The sequence below is a fragment of the Medicago sativa genome, chromosome 6 (genome assembly GCF_051527215.1).
Source record: "Medicago sativa cultivar Bolivia chromosome 6, Bolivia_mono, whole genome shotgun sequence".
NCBI lineage: Eukaryota > Viridiplantae > Streptophyta > Magnoliopsida > Fabales > Fabaceae > Medicago > Medicago sativa.
The window spans coordinates 89,203,639-89,221,632 of NC_140754.1; the positions used below are offsets into that span (position 1 = coordinate 89,203,639).

General features: G+C 33.2%; 2 protein-coding genes across 2 annotated transcripts; both read right to left on the minus strand.

Annotated features, from left to right (window-relative positions):
* Positions 1–4,145: 4,145 nt before the first annotated feature.
* On the minus strand, positions 4,146–7,838 carry LOC146918016 (putative pre-mRNA-splicing factor ATP-dependent RNA helicase DEAH2). Its single transcript, XM_085719698.1, has 7 exons — positions 7,442–7,838; positions 7,089–7,291; positions 5,907–6,991; positions 5,468–5,593; positions 5,143–5,381; positions 4,917–5,035; positions 4,146–4,528 (listed from the first exon to the last, which is right to left on the minus strand). The coding sequence occupies exons 1-7, from the start codon at positions 7,709–7,711 to the stop codon at positions 4,357–4,359; spliced, it is 2,214 nt and encodes a 737-aa protein (XP_085575824.1). The 5' UTR covers positions 7,712–7,838; the 3' UTR covers positions 4,146–4,356.
* Positions 7,839–13,107: 5,269 nt separating this feature from the next.
* LOC146918017 (putative pre-mRNA-splicing factor ATP-dependent RNA helicase DEAH2) lies at positions 13,108–16,428 on the minus strand. The gene is made up of 8 exons (XM_085721986.1): positions 16,323–16,428; positions 16,148–16,213; positions 15,974–16,075; positions 15,775–15,864; positions 14,087–15,328; positions 13,759–13,997; positions 13,533–13,651; positions 13,108–13,141 (listed from the first exon to the last, which is right to left on the minus strand). Exons 5-8 carry the CDS (start codon positions 14,124–14,126, stop codon positions 13,108–13,110), a joined length of 432 nt encoding a protein of 143 aa, XP_085578112.1. The 5' UTR covers positions 14,127–15,328; positions 15,775–15,864; positions 15,974–16,075; positions 16,148–16,213; positions 16,323–16,428.
* Positions 16,429–17,994: the final 1,566 nt, after the last annotated feature.

A 17,994-nucleotide genomic window follows, 5' to 3' on the forward strand; every position in this document is an offset into this window, starting at 1 on the left:
GGGGGTAATTTCAGGAAAATTATGATGGTTGTTTTGGAATTAACTTCCAATGTTTAACTATTATTTTTTGGAGGTATTCGAGGTAAATAAGAAGTTGGTTTTGCAACATATATGCAGGCAATGAGAGTGTGATCAAGCGCTTTCAATATTGCAGGGTGGCTTGTTATTTGTTTTTCTGAGGTTTTTACGACAAAACTTTTGTGATGTTTTTCGTCATAACTCATAACCGTTTTCCAAGGATTAACTGAACCATTTTTTACCTCTTATATATACAGGGTATAGTTCCTTTGGATATTGGGAGACTACTAACAGGATATGGAATGGGAGTTTTTTCATTTGTGGTTAGTTTCCGTTCTAGTTTTTCAACGAAAGGATTCCGAAAAATCCATTTTAAGACACTTTCATATGTTCAAGTTATTAAAATGACCTTACATTTGATGTATTATACATATAAGGTTCCTATCTTTGTAGCAGAAATTGCGTCAAAAGAACGCAGAGGAGGGTTTGAAAACTTTGCTACCAAATTACTCTCGCTCAGGATCAAACTCAATCTTTTATCAATCTTCAAATCAACCAAAACATTTTCTCTGCATCGATCTTCAAACTTTCATCAATCCTCAAACTAAAACTCTTTCTCTGCTCACAAAGTGTTATTTGAAGTTCACAAAGTGTTATTCAAAAAAAAAAAAACTTTTAAACATCTTATCCTCCAAAATAATTAGATTCCTCTTGAACTTTTCTACTTATATAAATACCTTCAACTGCTACATCGGTTCCAGATATAAGAAACTTGCAAACTCAGCAATCTCAATAGCACCTCTAAGGGCAACTGAAAATTTTCATCGGATGAAAGCAAGTCTTTCTCTGTGATATGCTCAGCTGAAGACTTAGGCAACCCTCATCACAAATTCTACTTGAGGCGATGAATTATGGAAACCAACAACTGCGTTTGTTCACCAATAACATCTTTATCCTTCTCATTCATCTCAAACTGAAGAAACTCAAAGTAGGCAAAGGTTGGAAGTATTATGAACCACGTTGTGCCAGGCGGTTGCATTATGTCTAAATTTAACCTACACAACACTCTGAAGCAAAGTAATTTCCTAAAATAGGTACATGTTCTCCTGCATAAAACTTAAGTTTTTTCTATTTTTAGTACTGCTTCATGCTTCTGGTCGTAGCATATCTCACAAAAATAAACATTCGGAAACAATGAACGTGCAATTCCACCCAATTTATACCTTCACAAACTAATCTTATTGTAATTGATAATTCACATTGAGGACCACCGATAGTGTTGATTACCGCTCCCCTCATTGCTAAATCTTAAATTTCATAATTTGGAAAACCGCAATCAAGATCAGCACACAGTTGCTCAAACTTTTACTCCAAATACCAAATGATTTGATCAAACCTCTGGCATAAGGTGTACCAGTTCCATCTATAACATCAAGATTCCTAACCCACTTGAGTTGGTTTGATGGTGTTGGCTTGGGACTTGGAATATGCTCCTCGCAAGTTCTCAAGTTCGCTTCTCCCCGGTGCCAATTTTCGTGGGGTAGTTTGGCTTCTTAAAAAACAGATTCCTAAGTCCACAAAGAATGTGGTAATACATTTTATGGTTCACATTTGATCCAAGAATAACTTTAAGGGGACTAGATAACATGTCAAGTTTGCGTGTATTGCCAATAACAATAAGATTGAAAAAAATTGTGTTTCATTTTGAATGCTAAGATTCAAGCTCTGAGGACCTAAGTATTCTTTCTAATGTCTTTAATATCAAGTAATCTAATATCAAGTCTTTTAAACTTCAAGTTTTTCGCAATCAAAACTTTTACGTTTCATGCAATTTATTTCGTGTCATCAACCTGAACAAGCCACAATGTCATTAACGTGACATATTAGTACTCCTAATAGAGTTAAATAACTAAGAAAGCATTTTGACCGATATCATTCAATTGGAGGAGTAATTAACTATTTAGTAAATTTGGAATCCCGAATTGTTCGACACTCACAATTTCTACTCTCAATTTGTTAAAAAAAAAATTACCATAGACATATTTCAAAATTATCTATAAAACTATAATTACATTACTGTGTGAGCATTCATTGTGTACTTCAATGTATGTTTAACTTTGTATATTGTGTTGTGTCATGCTAAGATGAAAACACCAATGGTGTGTTTATGTGCAGTGGACAAAATCATAATGTTTTTGCCGTGAGCCTATTTTTAAAGGGGAAAAAAAAGGTATATTGTGTAGTTTACTCTCTATCACAATAGATGCTTTTTTTTTTTTTTTTGTGGACAATAGATGCTTTTGATTAAAGAAATAACATAACAATAGTCGCTGGTCTTTTGGAAAAAATATAATTTTCAAATTTTTGGAAAAAATATAATTTCCCTTTGAAATTTTTTGCTAAACCTATGACAAGATAATTTCCTTTTGTGTGATAAATGATAATTATATGAACCTTTGCTCTAATATTTTTGGTCAATAAATTCCCCAAACTTTTTTTTTTTTATTATAATAGTGGCTGAAGGGTGCAAGTGTAACACAATTACAAGTAACCAATATATAAGTTAGTGATATTCCTCATCATCCAAACACTACAAGTAGAGTTGGTAATGTGTGTGTTTTTTTTCTTCTTCTTCTAATTAATTATACACTTAAAGCCAAAGACATGAAACATCTAATGGTAATGGTAATTCATGCTGCAAAGTCTAAGATTGAATAAACAATTGCAGTGTCCATTGGATAGTAGTTAATCTTGGATAGTGATGCATAGCGGCCGACCCCAAAGGTAGGATAGTGTATAGCGGTCACCGATATTTGATTATTTTGTTCACAAATTACATGAATAATGGTATAAATTATAAAAAAAAGGAAGAAAACAAAGGAAGAAAAAAAGAACAGAGAAACCATACAACAGTCATTTTGGTTTTGAAAATTCCCAAAATGCCCTAAAATCAATTTAGAAATTTGGAAACCATACAAAATGTTTTAAAAATAGGGTCAATTTGGAAATTTTCAACTATAATCAAATAGCGGCTGAAGCGGCCGTTATCCATTATCCGCTCGGATATGCCGCTATAGCAGTTGAAGAAGCCGCTATCTCATTCCGCACCGCTATCTGAAATGGATGTAAAATTGTTCGAGTTTATATTTACTTCATCATCTACACGGTACTACAACCATATTACAAGAAATATTGTTGATGTTAGTATTATATATACTCATGGTATATGACGGTTGCCATTACGTGGTACATCTACCTTATTATAAGAAATACTTTTGATGTTAGTATTATATTTACTAATGGTATATGATGGTTTCCTGGAAAGTTTGCAAAAGACTTTTGGCCTCAGTTATATCGTAATGTGACTTTTGAAACCTATTATTTATCAGAAAGAGAAGAATAGACTGAGAAGAAGCAAGAGAGACATAGAAGAAAGCTACAGGGGAAGAGGGTTAGAATACCATATTGTTTTTTTTTTTTTTGTTAATGTGTCCTTTTCTATCACTACGCTTCTTCATCGCAATTTTATTCATTTCATCATGAAAGTCCATAGCTTGTGAGTGCAAGTGACAATTCGAATCTGGATGTGATTGTCGAATCTCGAACTGGCTATCACGTTTTAAGATAATCATTTTTTTAACGTTTTGTGAAAACCATAAATTCTAAGGTTTAGCAATGGTGTGTTCATGTTCATAAAAAATGGGTTTATATTTAGATATGAAACTGGGTTGGTTTTGCGATTGATTGATGATGATGAGTTAAGATCAAAAAATGGTTTTTTTGATAAAAAAAAAAAAACCATAAAAATATTGATGCAACCGCAAACGTGGTGTATAGAGAAGTTTTCCTAATTTATATATAAATAATGTTTTTTTTTAAAAAAAAAAAAGAACAAACAATGAAGACAATACATTTAGATAGTGAAATAACTTTTTCTATTGTTTTTTTAAAGATTATTATTTCTATCGTTAATATTCATGTCTATACGGTGTCGATAATGTTATGAGAATGCTTATTTAATTTATGGAAATTGTGTGCATCGCCCTAGTTATCAATGTTGCTAAATATACCAAATCGAATAATGCAAAATGATCGAAGTCATTTTAGCCCTTGACGACACTAGCATCTAGAAAGCCAAATTTGAACTCAATAAATAAGGAAATACGTAAAATACAACAGCACAAGGTCTAAGAATATAAATATAAATAATGTAATTACAACAGCTCAATGGTACAAGGAACTCTGCCAATTTTTTCACGAAAATTTGCGACAATCGGCACGTCCTTCAAAGGTTAATAAGGTAGTCTCGGTGAACATTCCCATGTCGATATTACGATGTCAACTTGCAGGAGACAAAACATTAAATTCCAATCCAGAGGCCGAAATGTAAGGTGAGGCTTTATTTACGATTCCGGGCTTCCGATTTTTGTAAAGCATTTTAAGAACACGCTTCGCTTCACATTGTGGAAAATTAGACAAATCATAGTAATGTGGTGCTATATCAACCAACCTGTCAGAAAACAAATGATCGGAGTTAAGCACATCACAATAACATCAAAAACCACAAGGTTACTCCATATATTCAAAAAGTTGAGGCATTGATGAGAGGTATTTTCTTTCACAGCACAGCATGATATTTCAGTAATTAAGGATTATAAACCACGGTCCACTTCAATAGCGTGAAGCTTTAGCTTAACTGAACTATGTATTTAATTTCTAACATAATTAACGAAATGGTAAAAGTATATAGGTATTCGTGTAATAGTTAAACAAGGGAGCTTTTGAAAACACTTCGAGGTATAAAACTGATGGATATTTTGCCAGCTCAAGGTTCTCAAACAAAGTCTTGAGCAAGAGCAACCAAATGGATATTACTATTTACAACAATAAAATCTTACCATTCCCCGCGTATGTCCGTCACAGTACGTATAAAATTCCGACTGGTCAGAACGTATTCATTGTAGATAACCCACTTGGGCTTGTGATCCAGGCAATTTGATGGATGCAAATTTACCACCTACACCAGAGCAGAATCATAAATTTGAATGCAATCCTTCAGCCAAGACGGTAGATATTTTGGTAATGAAAAATAAAAGAATATATAAAATGATGATTTTAGCAAACCTGGTTGTCTTTCACTGTCAAGTAGTGTCCTGTCCGCTCAAGATGAGCCACCTGCATGAAATATCCTGCTAGCATTGCCTTTCTTATGTTGACGTAGTAGTCGCGGCTATTGAAGTCTGTGCTGCATAACTTCAGATTAAACTGAGCCATGATACGCACTAGCTGTTGTCGAACATTATCAGCTGATTTCAGCGCCCTATTATTAACGAAGTTGTCGTAGCACCAAGACACATCCTCATCTGAAAAGCCATTCACATGCATTTAATAAACTTCGACATAAGCAAAAAAAAAAAAAAAAAAAAAGTAAGCAGAAGTATTCACTTACTGTTTTGCTTGTAGGCATGGTATACATTCAAGAGAGTGAGATGATCTCCATCAATGTGTGCAAATTTGGCTTTCGCTTCATCCGCAGCTTTTTGCGCCTCCCTAGGTCGGATAAAGCAATTGGGTACTGAAGATAGAAATAGATTATCACATAAGAGGTCTATGAAAGGTTAGCAGATGGAACATGCCACCGGGGGCACGGAACACAGAGAAGACAGTTGTTGATGACTACCTAACTGGACACACTCCAGTATAACAAAAATTATGTGCAACCGAGCACACATGTAAGCAGTCAAACATCCCTGTCATATGTCTGTGCATAAAAGAAAAAATGCTGGGAAACCATTTCAAATGAATCCCGGCTCAACTATGTCCCATTAAAATTACAGTGGGACTCTTAACAGACAAAAAGCAACAATCACAATGATAGAGAATCATACCTGATAGCATGGCGGTAATCGAAAGAATCTCGTTTGAACAGTTGAACTCAGGACTAACAACAAGCATCTTGGACATCTGAGGGTCCAACGGAAACTCGCTCATAATCTCACCGAGCTTTGTTAAGTTACCTTCATCATCCAGTGCACCCAAGTAATTCAACACTTCGAGAGCACGCATTAAGGTCTCTGGGGCAGGAGGGTCCATGAAGTCAAAATGCACTAAATCATCTATACCCAGTTTGTTCAATGTAAGAACTGTGTTGGCAAGATTAGATCTCAGAATTTCAGGATATGTCTGCGGCTGAAGATCATTGTTGAAACTATTTTCGGTATAAAGTCTGAAGCATTTCCCTGGTTGAGTTCTTCCAGCACGCCCAGCTCTCTGGTGTGCACTAGCTTTTGATATTGGAGATACCAACAAAGACTCAACACGAACTCGAGGGTTGTAAACCTTCTGCTTAGCAAATCCAGGGTCAATAACATAGACTATACCATCAATTGTCAGGGAAGTTTCTGCTATGTTAGTTGATACCACAATCTTCCTTCCAGGGGGGCCTCCCTCTGTAACTGGAGGTGGAGCTGGATCAAAAATCTTCTGCTGCATAGCTGGGGGAAGAGTAGAATACAATGGTACCACTTTCACAGGGCCAACCTGGGACCCTAAATTTGCAACATCTTTTAATATTCTGCGGCAAGCGTCTTCTATCTCTTCCTCTCCAGTAAGAAAAACAAGTATGTCTCCAGCAGGTTCAAGGGTGTGAACCTGCAACACTGTGTTAATAGCAGCTTCCAAGTAATCCCTCTCAGGATCTTTAGTATAAAAAATTTCCACCGGGTGTAGCCTTCCGGGAACTTTCAGAAGAGGGGCTCCAAAAAAATAGGCCCGAAACTTTTCAGCTTCAAGTGTTGCACTCATAACCACCAACTTCAAGTCAGGTCTGTTTTTAAGAACTTGCTTAAGAAGACCAAAGAGCACATCTGTAGCCAAAGTCCTTTCATGTGCCTCATCAAGAATAATTACTTTGTATCGTTCCAAAAGTGGATCCGTCATTGCTTCTCTCAGAAGCATACCATCTGTTAGATACCTGCAATGGGAAATAATAGACTGGGTAAAATATAAAATAAAATAGTATAACAAGCTTCAAATCAATCAATTACATAGAGGGAAAAATAAAAACATACTTCAAAACTGTCCTTGCACCACTACAATCTTCAAATCTGATGCTATAACCAACCTCTTCCCCAATAGTCACATCCATCTCTTCAGCCACACGGCGGGAAACAGACATTGCAGCCACTCTACGAGGCTGAGTGCATGCAATCATCATCTTCCTACGTTTATCTGGAGTCTCTAAATCAGCAGCTTCCAAAACAAACTGAGGGATCTGTGACACAAATTTACACAACAAAGTTATCAATTGAAAAGAAAAGATTACATAGTAATAGTAATAGTTATAAACCTAACAAACGAATAAGATAGGAATCATAAGATCAAAAACAAGTAAAAATCCAAGAGAGAGAGTACAGAAACTAACCTGTGTAGTTTTGCCACTACCAGTTTCACCAACGAGAATCAAAGTCTGGTTATCCTTCAAAACCTGTAAGAATTCATCTTTCTGGTGCCAAACAGGAAGGGTCTTCCTTTTCTCCAAAATTTCGTAGTACCTTTCGGAGTAAGGTTTTCCGTTCCAGCTGTTAATGAGACTATCACGGATTGAACCGTCGTTAGTTTTCGCCCTCTTAGCAGCAGAGTCATCGTCAACGACGTCGAATAAACTAACCTTCCTCTTCCTCTCTGTTCCCATCAAATCAAATCAAAAACCCTAACAAATAATAATCTAGAATTCTTTCACACCGTTTCAACGAATTTACCATAATATAATGGGAAATCGAAGACCCTAGAACACACCCGCAGGAACCCTCGCCAACGTTAGGGCTACGAGCACGATTAACGTTTTTTGTGTTTCCCGCTGCTGAATTAATAATAATAATAATGTTTGGCGCGTTTTTGTGGTTTTTTTATTTGGGTCTCTTGACTTTGGGCCCATTTTTCACTTTATCCCTAATTCTGCTCTTCTCTTAACAAAATGAGTATTATTTTTCCCACCCTATGGCTTTCTCCCCCACCATCTAAATTTACTCTATATCAGATGCTTTTTTTTTGGAAAAATATAATTTCCTTTTTTGTGATTAATGATGATTTTATGAACCTCTGCTCTGCTCTAATATTTTTGGTCAATAAATTCCCTCTCATGATAATTTTTCTTCTTCTAATTAATTATACACTTAAAACCATAGACATGAAACATCTAATGGTCATGGTAATTCATGCTGCAAAGTCTAAGATTGATTCAACAATTGCACTGTCTATTAGATAGTAGTTAATCTTGGATAGTGGTGCATTGCGCCCCACCCTAAAAGTGGGATAGTATATAGCGGTCACCGATATTTGATTATTTTTTGAACAAATTACATGAATAATCGTATAAAGTATAAACATATAAATATAACACTCATAAGAAATGGTTTAAATTAAAAAAATAATAATAAGGTCTATGGTGGACCACTCTTAAGTTTGGTCTACCATAGACATTTGACGTTAAACTTTACTGCCAGAGATTTATTCGACTAACGGAGGCAAACTTGAGGGACAAAAACATGAGTTTTATTAATTATGGGATCAAAATGAAATTTGGTAATTAATTAGGGGACCAAATGACCAATTAAGCCTATTATATATACTCATGATATATGACGGTTGCCGTTACATGGTACATCTACCTTATTATAAGAAATACTTTTGATGTTAGTATTATAATTACTCATGGTATATGGCAGTTTCCTGGAAAGTTTGCAAAAGACCTTTGACCTCGGTTATATCGTAATTTCAAGAGCTATTTCAAGAGAATGATTGAAAATGTTGGCAATTGATAAAAAAAAACCATAAAAATATTGATGTAACCGCAATCGTGGTGTATAGAGAAGTTTTCCTAATTTATAATAATTAATGTTTTTTTTTTAAAGACTAAACAATGAAGACAATACATTTTCCCTCAAAAAAAAATGAAGACAATACATTTAGATGGTGAAATAACTTTTTCTATTGTTTTTTTAAAGATTATTTCTACCGTTAATATTCATGTCTATAAGGTGAAGATAATGTTATGAGAATATGCTTATTTAATTTATGGAAATTGTGTGCATCGCCCTAGTGAAAGATCTAGTTATCAATGTTGCTAAATAGGGTTAATAGTGTTTTTCACCCATGTAATATAGGGTATTTCCGGTTTTAGCTCTTATAAAATTTTCGGTTTGATTTGCATCCTTGTAAAACTTTTTTTTTCTGGAAAACACCACTCCTCCATCCAACTCATCAAATACGCCTATTTGGTGCTGACTTGGCTTTTTATTTAATTTTTATTTATTTTTAATTTTCCACATCATATTTTATTTTTTAAAATATCTGAAAATTAATTTTCAAAAATAAAAAAATCCAAAAAATCAGAAAAATAATCAGATTTTTTTCAAAAAAAATTTAAAATCGAAAAAAATCAAATATTAAAAAAAACAGAAATAAAATAAAAAACAATAAGTTTTTTTTCGAAATTCAAATATTAAAAAATTCAGAAAAAATATTTGTTTTTTTTCGACATTAATTTTTTTTAAAGATTCTGGATTTTAATTTTCAAAATAAAAAAACTTAAAATTAGAAAAAACAAAGTTGAAAAAAAAAAGTCAGATATTTTTTCTAAAAAAAAAATTCTGGAAAATATTTTATTTTTAAAAATCTGGATACAAATTTTTTAAAAAATTCAGATTTTTATTTCGAAAATTTTATTCCAGATTTTTATAAAATCTTTTTTGAAATTAAAATTTTAGAAAAAAATTCATTTTCGAAATTAAAAGTTTATTTTTTAAACAAAAAATTTAAAATTTGGAAAATATTTTTCGTAATAAAAAAATTCTTGAATTTTTTTATTTTCAAAAATTAATTTTCAAAATTTTTTATTTATTTTTTTCTAAATTAATATAAATGAATTTATATTATATTTTTTTTTTAAAAAAATAGGCACAAATGCCACGTGTACATTTAAAAAAATAATTATACAGTCAGCACGCCACATAAGCATATATGCACAGTCAGCATGTCACTCAGTGTACCACATCAGCAAATATGCACAGTCATATGGGGGAGGGGTGTTTTCAACAAATAAATATAACACTCAAATCTTATGAGACATTCATAAATCAAAACACAAATAAACAAAAGATAGAGGAACAAAATAATAATATAATAAAACAAGAAAACCTATAAAAAAATCAAAAGAAAACAAAGGAAGAAAAAAAGAACAGAGAAAACATACAAGAGTCATTTTTGTTTTAAAAATCCCCAAAATGCCCTACAATCAATTTAGAAATTTGAAAACCATACAAAATGTTTTAAAAATAGGGTCAATTTAGAAATTTTCAACTATAATCAAATAGTGGCTGAAGCGGCCGTTATCCATTATCCGCTAGGATACGCCGCTATAGCAGTTGAAGCGGCCGCTATCTCATTCCGCACTGCTATGACGATTAGCGTGGTGGTTCGTCGTCGCTATAGCAGTTGAAGTGACATATTTATTTGTTCATGAAATACATCGAACTCTTCGATCGCAACTGCTAATTTGATCCAATAACATGACTAGAGATGGTGACCGAAAAAGGTAGTTAGAGAATAATAGAATATAGAAGAGAAATTATGGGATCATGATATTCTATTCGACTAATGCAATAGAAGACGCAATATACATTGCAATTACTAACGAGAAATAACGAAGTGTTATTTGAATTATCAGAAGGGACATAACTTGCACATCATGTGCAACTAATGTTTGAATCTTGACTAAGAGGATTACCCACATTTAGTACTTTAGAGTGTACCTCTTAATGCGAGTTCTCTATTTCAATTCCAATGTGATACGTTTTCTCTACCCAAAAATTTAATTTAATTTAATGCATTTTTCAATAGTGGTTTAACACTATAAATACATCTATTGCACACATATACATTCAAATTGCATGAGTTTTTTTTTCTTGCAACAATTCGTTTTGGCATACCCTTGTGAACATGAACTGTTCAACACGCACACGAGTTCAAGACAATACTTTATGATTCGCGCAAACAATCCCCTCGCTCATACTTAAGTCTTAGTGCGAGCTTTCCTCCACCACAAAAACCACTGCATTAAAGAGCGCCTGCAGTCACCTTCTAATCAGATACGATTAGTACTAAATTATTTCATGCATAATTTGGTATTTTATCACTACTAACATATCAAAATTACATCAATATATAATTAAATGCATGGAAGGTCAAGATGCTGCAAATTTTGATCCCATGTTTGGTCTTCTCGATAAGGAACATTAATGTTAATTTTGAATGTATAAAGTATTTTAATTTCTTTATAATCACTTGAGATTATAAAATTGAAGAACAACTCTCATATTTTTGTTGCAACTTTTTATAAGCATCTTTGAGGAGTTCATTTAAATCATAATATTTGTTTATGTGTTAATCATGTTAGCGCAGTAGAAGGAGCGGACAAAATATATTTAATGAAATATTATAATAATAATAATAATAATAATAATAATAATGATGATGATGATGATGATGATGATGATGATGATGATGATGATGATGATGATGATGGCTCAAGGGTGCAAGTGTAACACAATTACAAGTAACCCATTATATAAGTTACAAGTAGAGTTGGTAATGTGTGTTTTTTTTCTTCTTCTAATTAATTATACACTTAAAGCCATAGACATGAAACATCTAATGGTAATGGTAATTCATGCTACAAAGTCTAAGATTGAATAACCAATTGCAGTGTCCATTGGATAGTAGTTAGCGGCCGACCCTAAAAGTAGGATAGTGTATAGCGGTCACAGATATTTGATTATTTTGTTCGCAAATTACATGAATAATGGTATAAACAAATGAATATGATACTCAAATCTCACGAGACATTCATAAATCAAAACACCAATAAACAAAAGATAGAGGAACACAAAAATATAATAAAACAACAAAACCCATAAAACAAAAGAAAACAAAGGAAGAAAAAAAGAACAGAGAAACCATACAACAGTCATTTTGGTTTTAAAAATCCCCAAAATGCCCTAAAATCAATTTAGAAATTTGGAAACCATACAAAATGTTTTAAAAATAGGGTCAATTTGGAAATTTTCAACTATAATCAAATAGCGGCTGAAGCGGCCGTTATCCATTATCCGCTTGGATACGCCGCTATAGCAGTTGAAGAAGCCGCTATCTCATTCCGCACCGCTATCTGAAATGGATGTAAAATTGTTCGAGTTTATATTTACTTCATCATCTACACGGTACTACAACCATATTACATGAAATATTGTTGATGTTAGTATTATATACACTCATGGTATATGACGGTTGCCATTACTTGGTACATCTACCTTATTATAAGAAATACTTTTGATGTTAGTATTATATTTTTGATGTTAGTATTATATTTACTCATGATATATGATGGTTTCCTGGAAAGTTTATTACAAAAGACTTTTGACCTTAGTTATATCGTAATGTGACTTTTGAAACCTATTATTTATCAGAAAGAGAATAGAATGAGAAGCAAGAGAGACATAGAAGAAAGCTACAGGGAAAGAGGGTTAGAATACCAGATTGTGATGAGAATGCTTATTTAATTTATGGAAATTGTGTGCATCGCCTTAGTCAAAGATCTAGTTATCAATGTTGCTAAATATACCAAATTGAATAATGCAAAATGATCGAAGTCACTTTAGCCCTTGACGACACTAGCATCTAGAAAGCCAAATTTGAACTCAATAAATAAGGAAATACGTAAAATACAACAGCACAAGGTCTAAGAATATAAATATAAATAATGTAATTACAACAGCTCAATGGTACAAGGAACTCTGCCAATTTTTTCACGAAAATTTGCGACAATCGGCACGTCCTTCAAAGGTTAATAAGGTAGTCTCGGTGAACATTCCCATGTCGATATTACGATGTCAACTTGCAGGAGACAAAACATCAAATTCCAATCCAGAGGCTGAAATGTAAGGTGAGGCTTTATTTACGATTCCGGGCTTCCAATTTTTGTAAAGCATTTTAAGAACACGCTTCGCTTCACATTGTGGAAAATTAGACAAATCATAGTAATGTGGTGCTATATATATCAACCAACCTGTCAGAAAACAAATGATCAGAGTTAAGCATATCACAATAACATCAAAAACCACAAGGTTACTCCATATATTCAAAAAGTTGAGGCATTGATGAGAGGTATTTTCTTTCACATGCACAACATATGATATTTCAGTAATTAAGGATTATAAACCACGGTCCACTTCAATAGCATGTAGCTTTAGCTTAACTGAACTATGTATTTAATTTCTAACATAATTAACAAAATGGTAAAAGTATATAGGTATTTGTGTAATAGTTAGACAAGGGAGCTTTTGAAAACACTTTGAGGTATAAAACTGATGGATATTTTGCCAGCTCAAGGTTCTCAAACAAAGTCTTAAGCAAGAGCAACCAAATGGATATTACAATTTAAAACAATAAAATCTTACCATTCCCCGCGTATGTCCGTCACAGTACGTATAAAATTCCGACTGGTCAGAACGTATTCATTGTAGATAACCCACTTGGGCTTGCGATCCAGGCAATTTGATGGATGCAAATTTACCACCTACACCAGAGCAGAATCATAAATTTGAATGCAATCCTTCAGCCTAGACGATAGATATTTTGGTAATGAAAAATAAAAGAATATATAAAATGATGATTTTAGCAAACCTGGTTGTCTTTCACTGTCAAGTAGTGTCCTGTCCGCTCAAGATGAGCCACCTGCATAAAATATCCTGCTAGCATTGCCTTTCTTATGTTGACGTAGTAGTCGCGGCTATTGAAGTCTGTGCTGCATAACTTCAGATTAAACCGAGCCATGATACGCACTAGCTGTTGTCGAACATTATCAGCTGATTTCAGCGCCCTATTATTAACGAAGTTGTCGTAGCACCAAAACGCATCCTCATCTGAAAAGCCATTCACATGCATTTAATAAACTTCGACATAAGAAGAAAAAAAAAAAAAAGGAAAAAAGTATGCAGAAGTATTCACTTACTGTTTTGCTCACAACTGTGGAGGTCGTGGTCACCAGGCATATGAGTGCCCTTCAGGTCGTTTTGTGGATCGCTACCCTAGTAGGAGATACTGATGGAATACGAATTCTGGTTCAATTATATGGTTGTTTTCTATAAGTTTCTCCAAGGACAGATTGTTGAGTCTTGATAATGTGTGTGTTTTGGCTTTATTCTTTTTTATACTTGTGTGTGAGAGAGACGTGTCTATTGGCCGCATTGATGATTGTTCTTGTTCTAGGAATAAAGCATTCGCTACCTGCAAGAGGCGTGTTATATTATTGTATTGTATGCATTTTGCTACCTAATTACTCCCTTCGTCCCTATATGTAAACACCCTTTTTCTCTAATAAAAGGGTGCTTAGATATAGGGCCGGAGGGAGTATTAAGGCTATAGTTGACATAATATCGTGTAATATTTGTACTTCTCTCATTTGATCTAATAAGCAGATAGTGTCATGTATGAATTTAAGGGTAAAGGTATGTTTGAGAGTTTTGGAGAGGGAAGATTTTGGAAGGCTAAATCTATATCTTCATACATATGGAGATTTAAAAAAAATAAAAATTGAAGGAATGACTTTTTTTAAGGGATTGAAGGAATGACTTGTTAGATATAATCGTATAATATTTCCTTTTTTTGAACAAGAGTCGTATAATATTTCAATAACCCTATATATTATACATGACAAAAATATTTCCAAGGTAATGATAATTATGCAATTTCAAAAACAATTATAATTTTTCATGAAATTTAGATGATAAAAACTATGACTATGCGACAACAAAAGAAAATTCTCTTAGCTAATAACTATATTCTCAACATTTCATATGATTCATTATATAAAAGTAAACCTTTGCTCAATCCACTGGCTAAGGTGCTCAATATGACTACTAACCAAGTATATTTGCAAGGAATATGAAATCACCCAAGACACTTTTTAACATAATGGAGCTGGAAAAAAAATCGCTAAAATGAGTGAAAACTCGTACAAAAGTTCTTACTGTAATTCATGAAACAATTAAAACTAAGTCTTTTAAACAAAAAGTATTTTCTTTTTCATTGTCTTATCCTACAAGCAACTACATGTAGAAAGTAGCTAGAACAGTGATGAGACAACAATAAAAATATATTTTATAAAAATAAAAAGAAAATGAACCACTGTCGTAAAAGTCTTTCTCCAATGCTATCATCTAGACATCCCTCTCTGAACATGATTCAGGTACCTCTGGCAAAATAGATTTTAGAAACAACTTTTCGTCTACTCGAAACATTTATGAAAAATAGATTTTTAATGGATCCTAGAAACATATGCTTAACTCATCCTGAAACTCTATTCATATGCTACATCCCAACTACAAAAAAAACATTTTGATTTCAATCTCTTATTTCTGTTAATTTATTTGCTACTACTTCTAATCATCAAACTCAGCAAAACACTATTGTCACTCGATCCAAAAATAATATTTTTAAACCCAAGACGGTTTTCGCTGCTACCAAACATGATCTTAAGGAAAACCCTTGAGCCTTCAACAATCAATCAGGCTCTTAAAATTCCTCATTGGAGAGAAGCTAGTTCTGCAGAGTTTGATGCATTACTAAAGAATGGAACCTGGACACTTATACCAAGACCAAAAAATACAAAACACTTGCAAGGGATCCAAAAAAACTTACCTGCAGAATTAGTTCTGCAACAATCGCTTTGATTTTTGAACGTGATGATGATGGCGACAGATTCAAACACGCTATCTTAATCATCGCACTCTGCAGATAAAATCACATCAATGGAATAGCCAACCCTTAATGTCACAAGACTAATTTGCCTATGTAATATTACCTACTATCAATTTAATATAGCAAATGCGTGATTCACCTGGGTTGTGGAGGACTCATCATGGAATGTGTAGGGTATATGATTCAAAATCTTTGTTTTACCGAGGCCTTAAACAAACGCCTGAGTTTGGCGTGTTTGAAACTACATAGATTGAAGGACTGAATCAGTAGAGATGAACATGAATAAAAGTACACAGGTAGAAATGAAACACACGTTTGATGCGTCCGCAGAACGAATGGGCACTCTGATAATAACCCCTTTGACAGAGTGGGTAGTGATCTGCATGGAAAAATGGATTAAATTATTGATAAAAATGGATGAATCAGAAGGAAAAATGAGAAAAACATAAGGAAAAACTAAATGGATAAAGCAACATGCTGGTTTGTACCAAATCATTGAGTTCACGTGCAACAATTTCAGCTGGTTTGTACTCCCCAGTTTGGTCCTTCCTGAATAGAACACCCGAACATAACAAACATATAAGTGTTTGCTTAACTAGATCACCGGCTAAAACAGACGCGAAAAAGTTATGCAGTATCTTCTATATTTATATGAATAAGTATGTTGGTTACGATTGAAGCAAGGTAGGTCATAGTTCATAAAAAGGCAATTACAATACATTAGTCGTATCATGGTGACCTTAATGTAGTTTGTTGCTATCATTAAAACACAATACATCAGTATAGAGTAAAAATCATATATGGCTTCGTGCAGGTGTATTACATTATATGACAACATAATTTAATTTTGATGGCTTCAATGAGAAAAACATCTGCACATTTACCTCTATAGCAGTACGTCGCATTAAATGTAAATAAAACTCTTAGTATTCCTTCCACATTAATCATAACTGTTAGAAACCTGACGACAACTCTTCATATTCTGTCCACATTAATTACATTTATCAACATATGTATGACTATGCTATTGAGCATATCCAGGGCCGTTCCTGTGAAATTGGAGGCCCGACTCTCTTATTATTAATAGGCCCCTAAAAAATACAATTTTTTTAAAAGAATTTTAATATATAATGTTTTATTTATTTATTTATTTATTTTAGAATAATTATAATGTTTGTTGTTATAGCTTTGCGAAAGAAGTGAACTGCATTGGAAGAAGAAGAGAAAGTATTGATGACATATAGACCTCAAATCCATTAAAATTAGGCCCAAAAGGGATAAAAGAATAATACAATTAAAAAAAAATGACATTTGCAAGAAGAAGAGAAAGTATTGATGACATATAGACCTCAAATCCATTAAAATTAGGCCCAAAAGGGATAAAAGAATAATACAATTAAAAAAAAATGACATTTGCCATATTTGGGAGTTGAACCGCAGACCAATAGAAAAACACCACCATAGCTAACCGCTGGGCCACATCATTTGTTTTGTAAACTTATCTATGCTATGCCTATATATTAAAATTTCAACGCGTTATATATTAAAAAAAATATTTTTGGGCCCCAAAATTGGGGAAGCCCAGCTCTATAGAGCTGTTTGCACCTTCCCATGGCCGGCCCTGAGCATATCTATGTATATTAATTATCAGCTCAAAGTTAATTCTCTGACTAAGAGTTGTACATGAAAGCAAAATTTCAAAAGTCACCTAAAAATCTAGTAAGATAATCACAACTAACTGTTTGCGCGTTTAACTTTGAAGACATTATCATCGCATGCATATATGGTTATACATTAACCTATAACACATCGCTGGCAAGTCCCAGCGTCGTTCCAATAAAATTGGAGGCTCGGCTCTTATATTAAAAAGGGAAATGTTAACTTGTGCCCTTAAGGCACAAGTTTAGAAGCTAATTATAGAAATTAATTTTTGGAAATTGTGCATTTAATGCTTTGAAAGTTTAAAAATTTATTTTTTTAATACAAAACTTATGTTTTATTTCTTTTTTTAGATCTTTAACTTGTGCCCTTAGGGCACAAGTTAACATGACCCTATTAAAAATGACCCCTAATAAAAATAATTAATGATAATTTAACAAATTATAAATTAACAATAAGCATTATTTTGATTTTAATTTGTTTTGTTGAAATTTTTTGTTG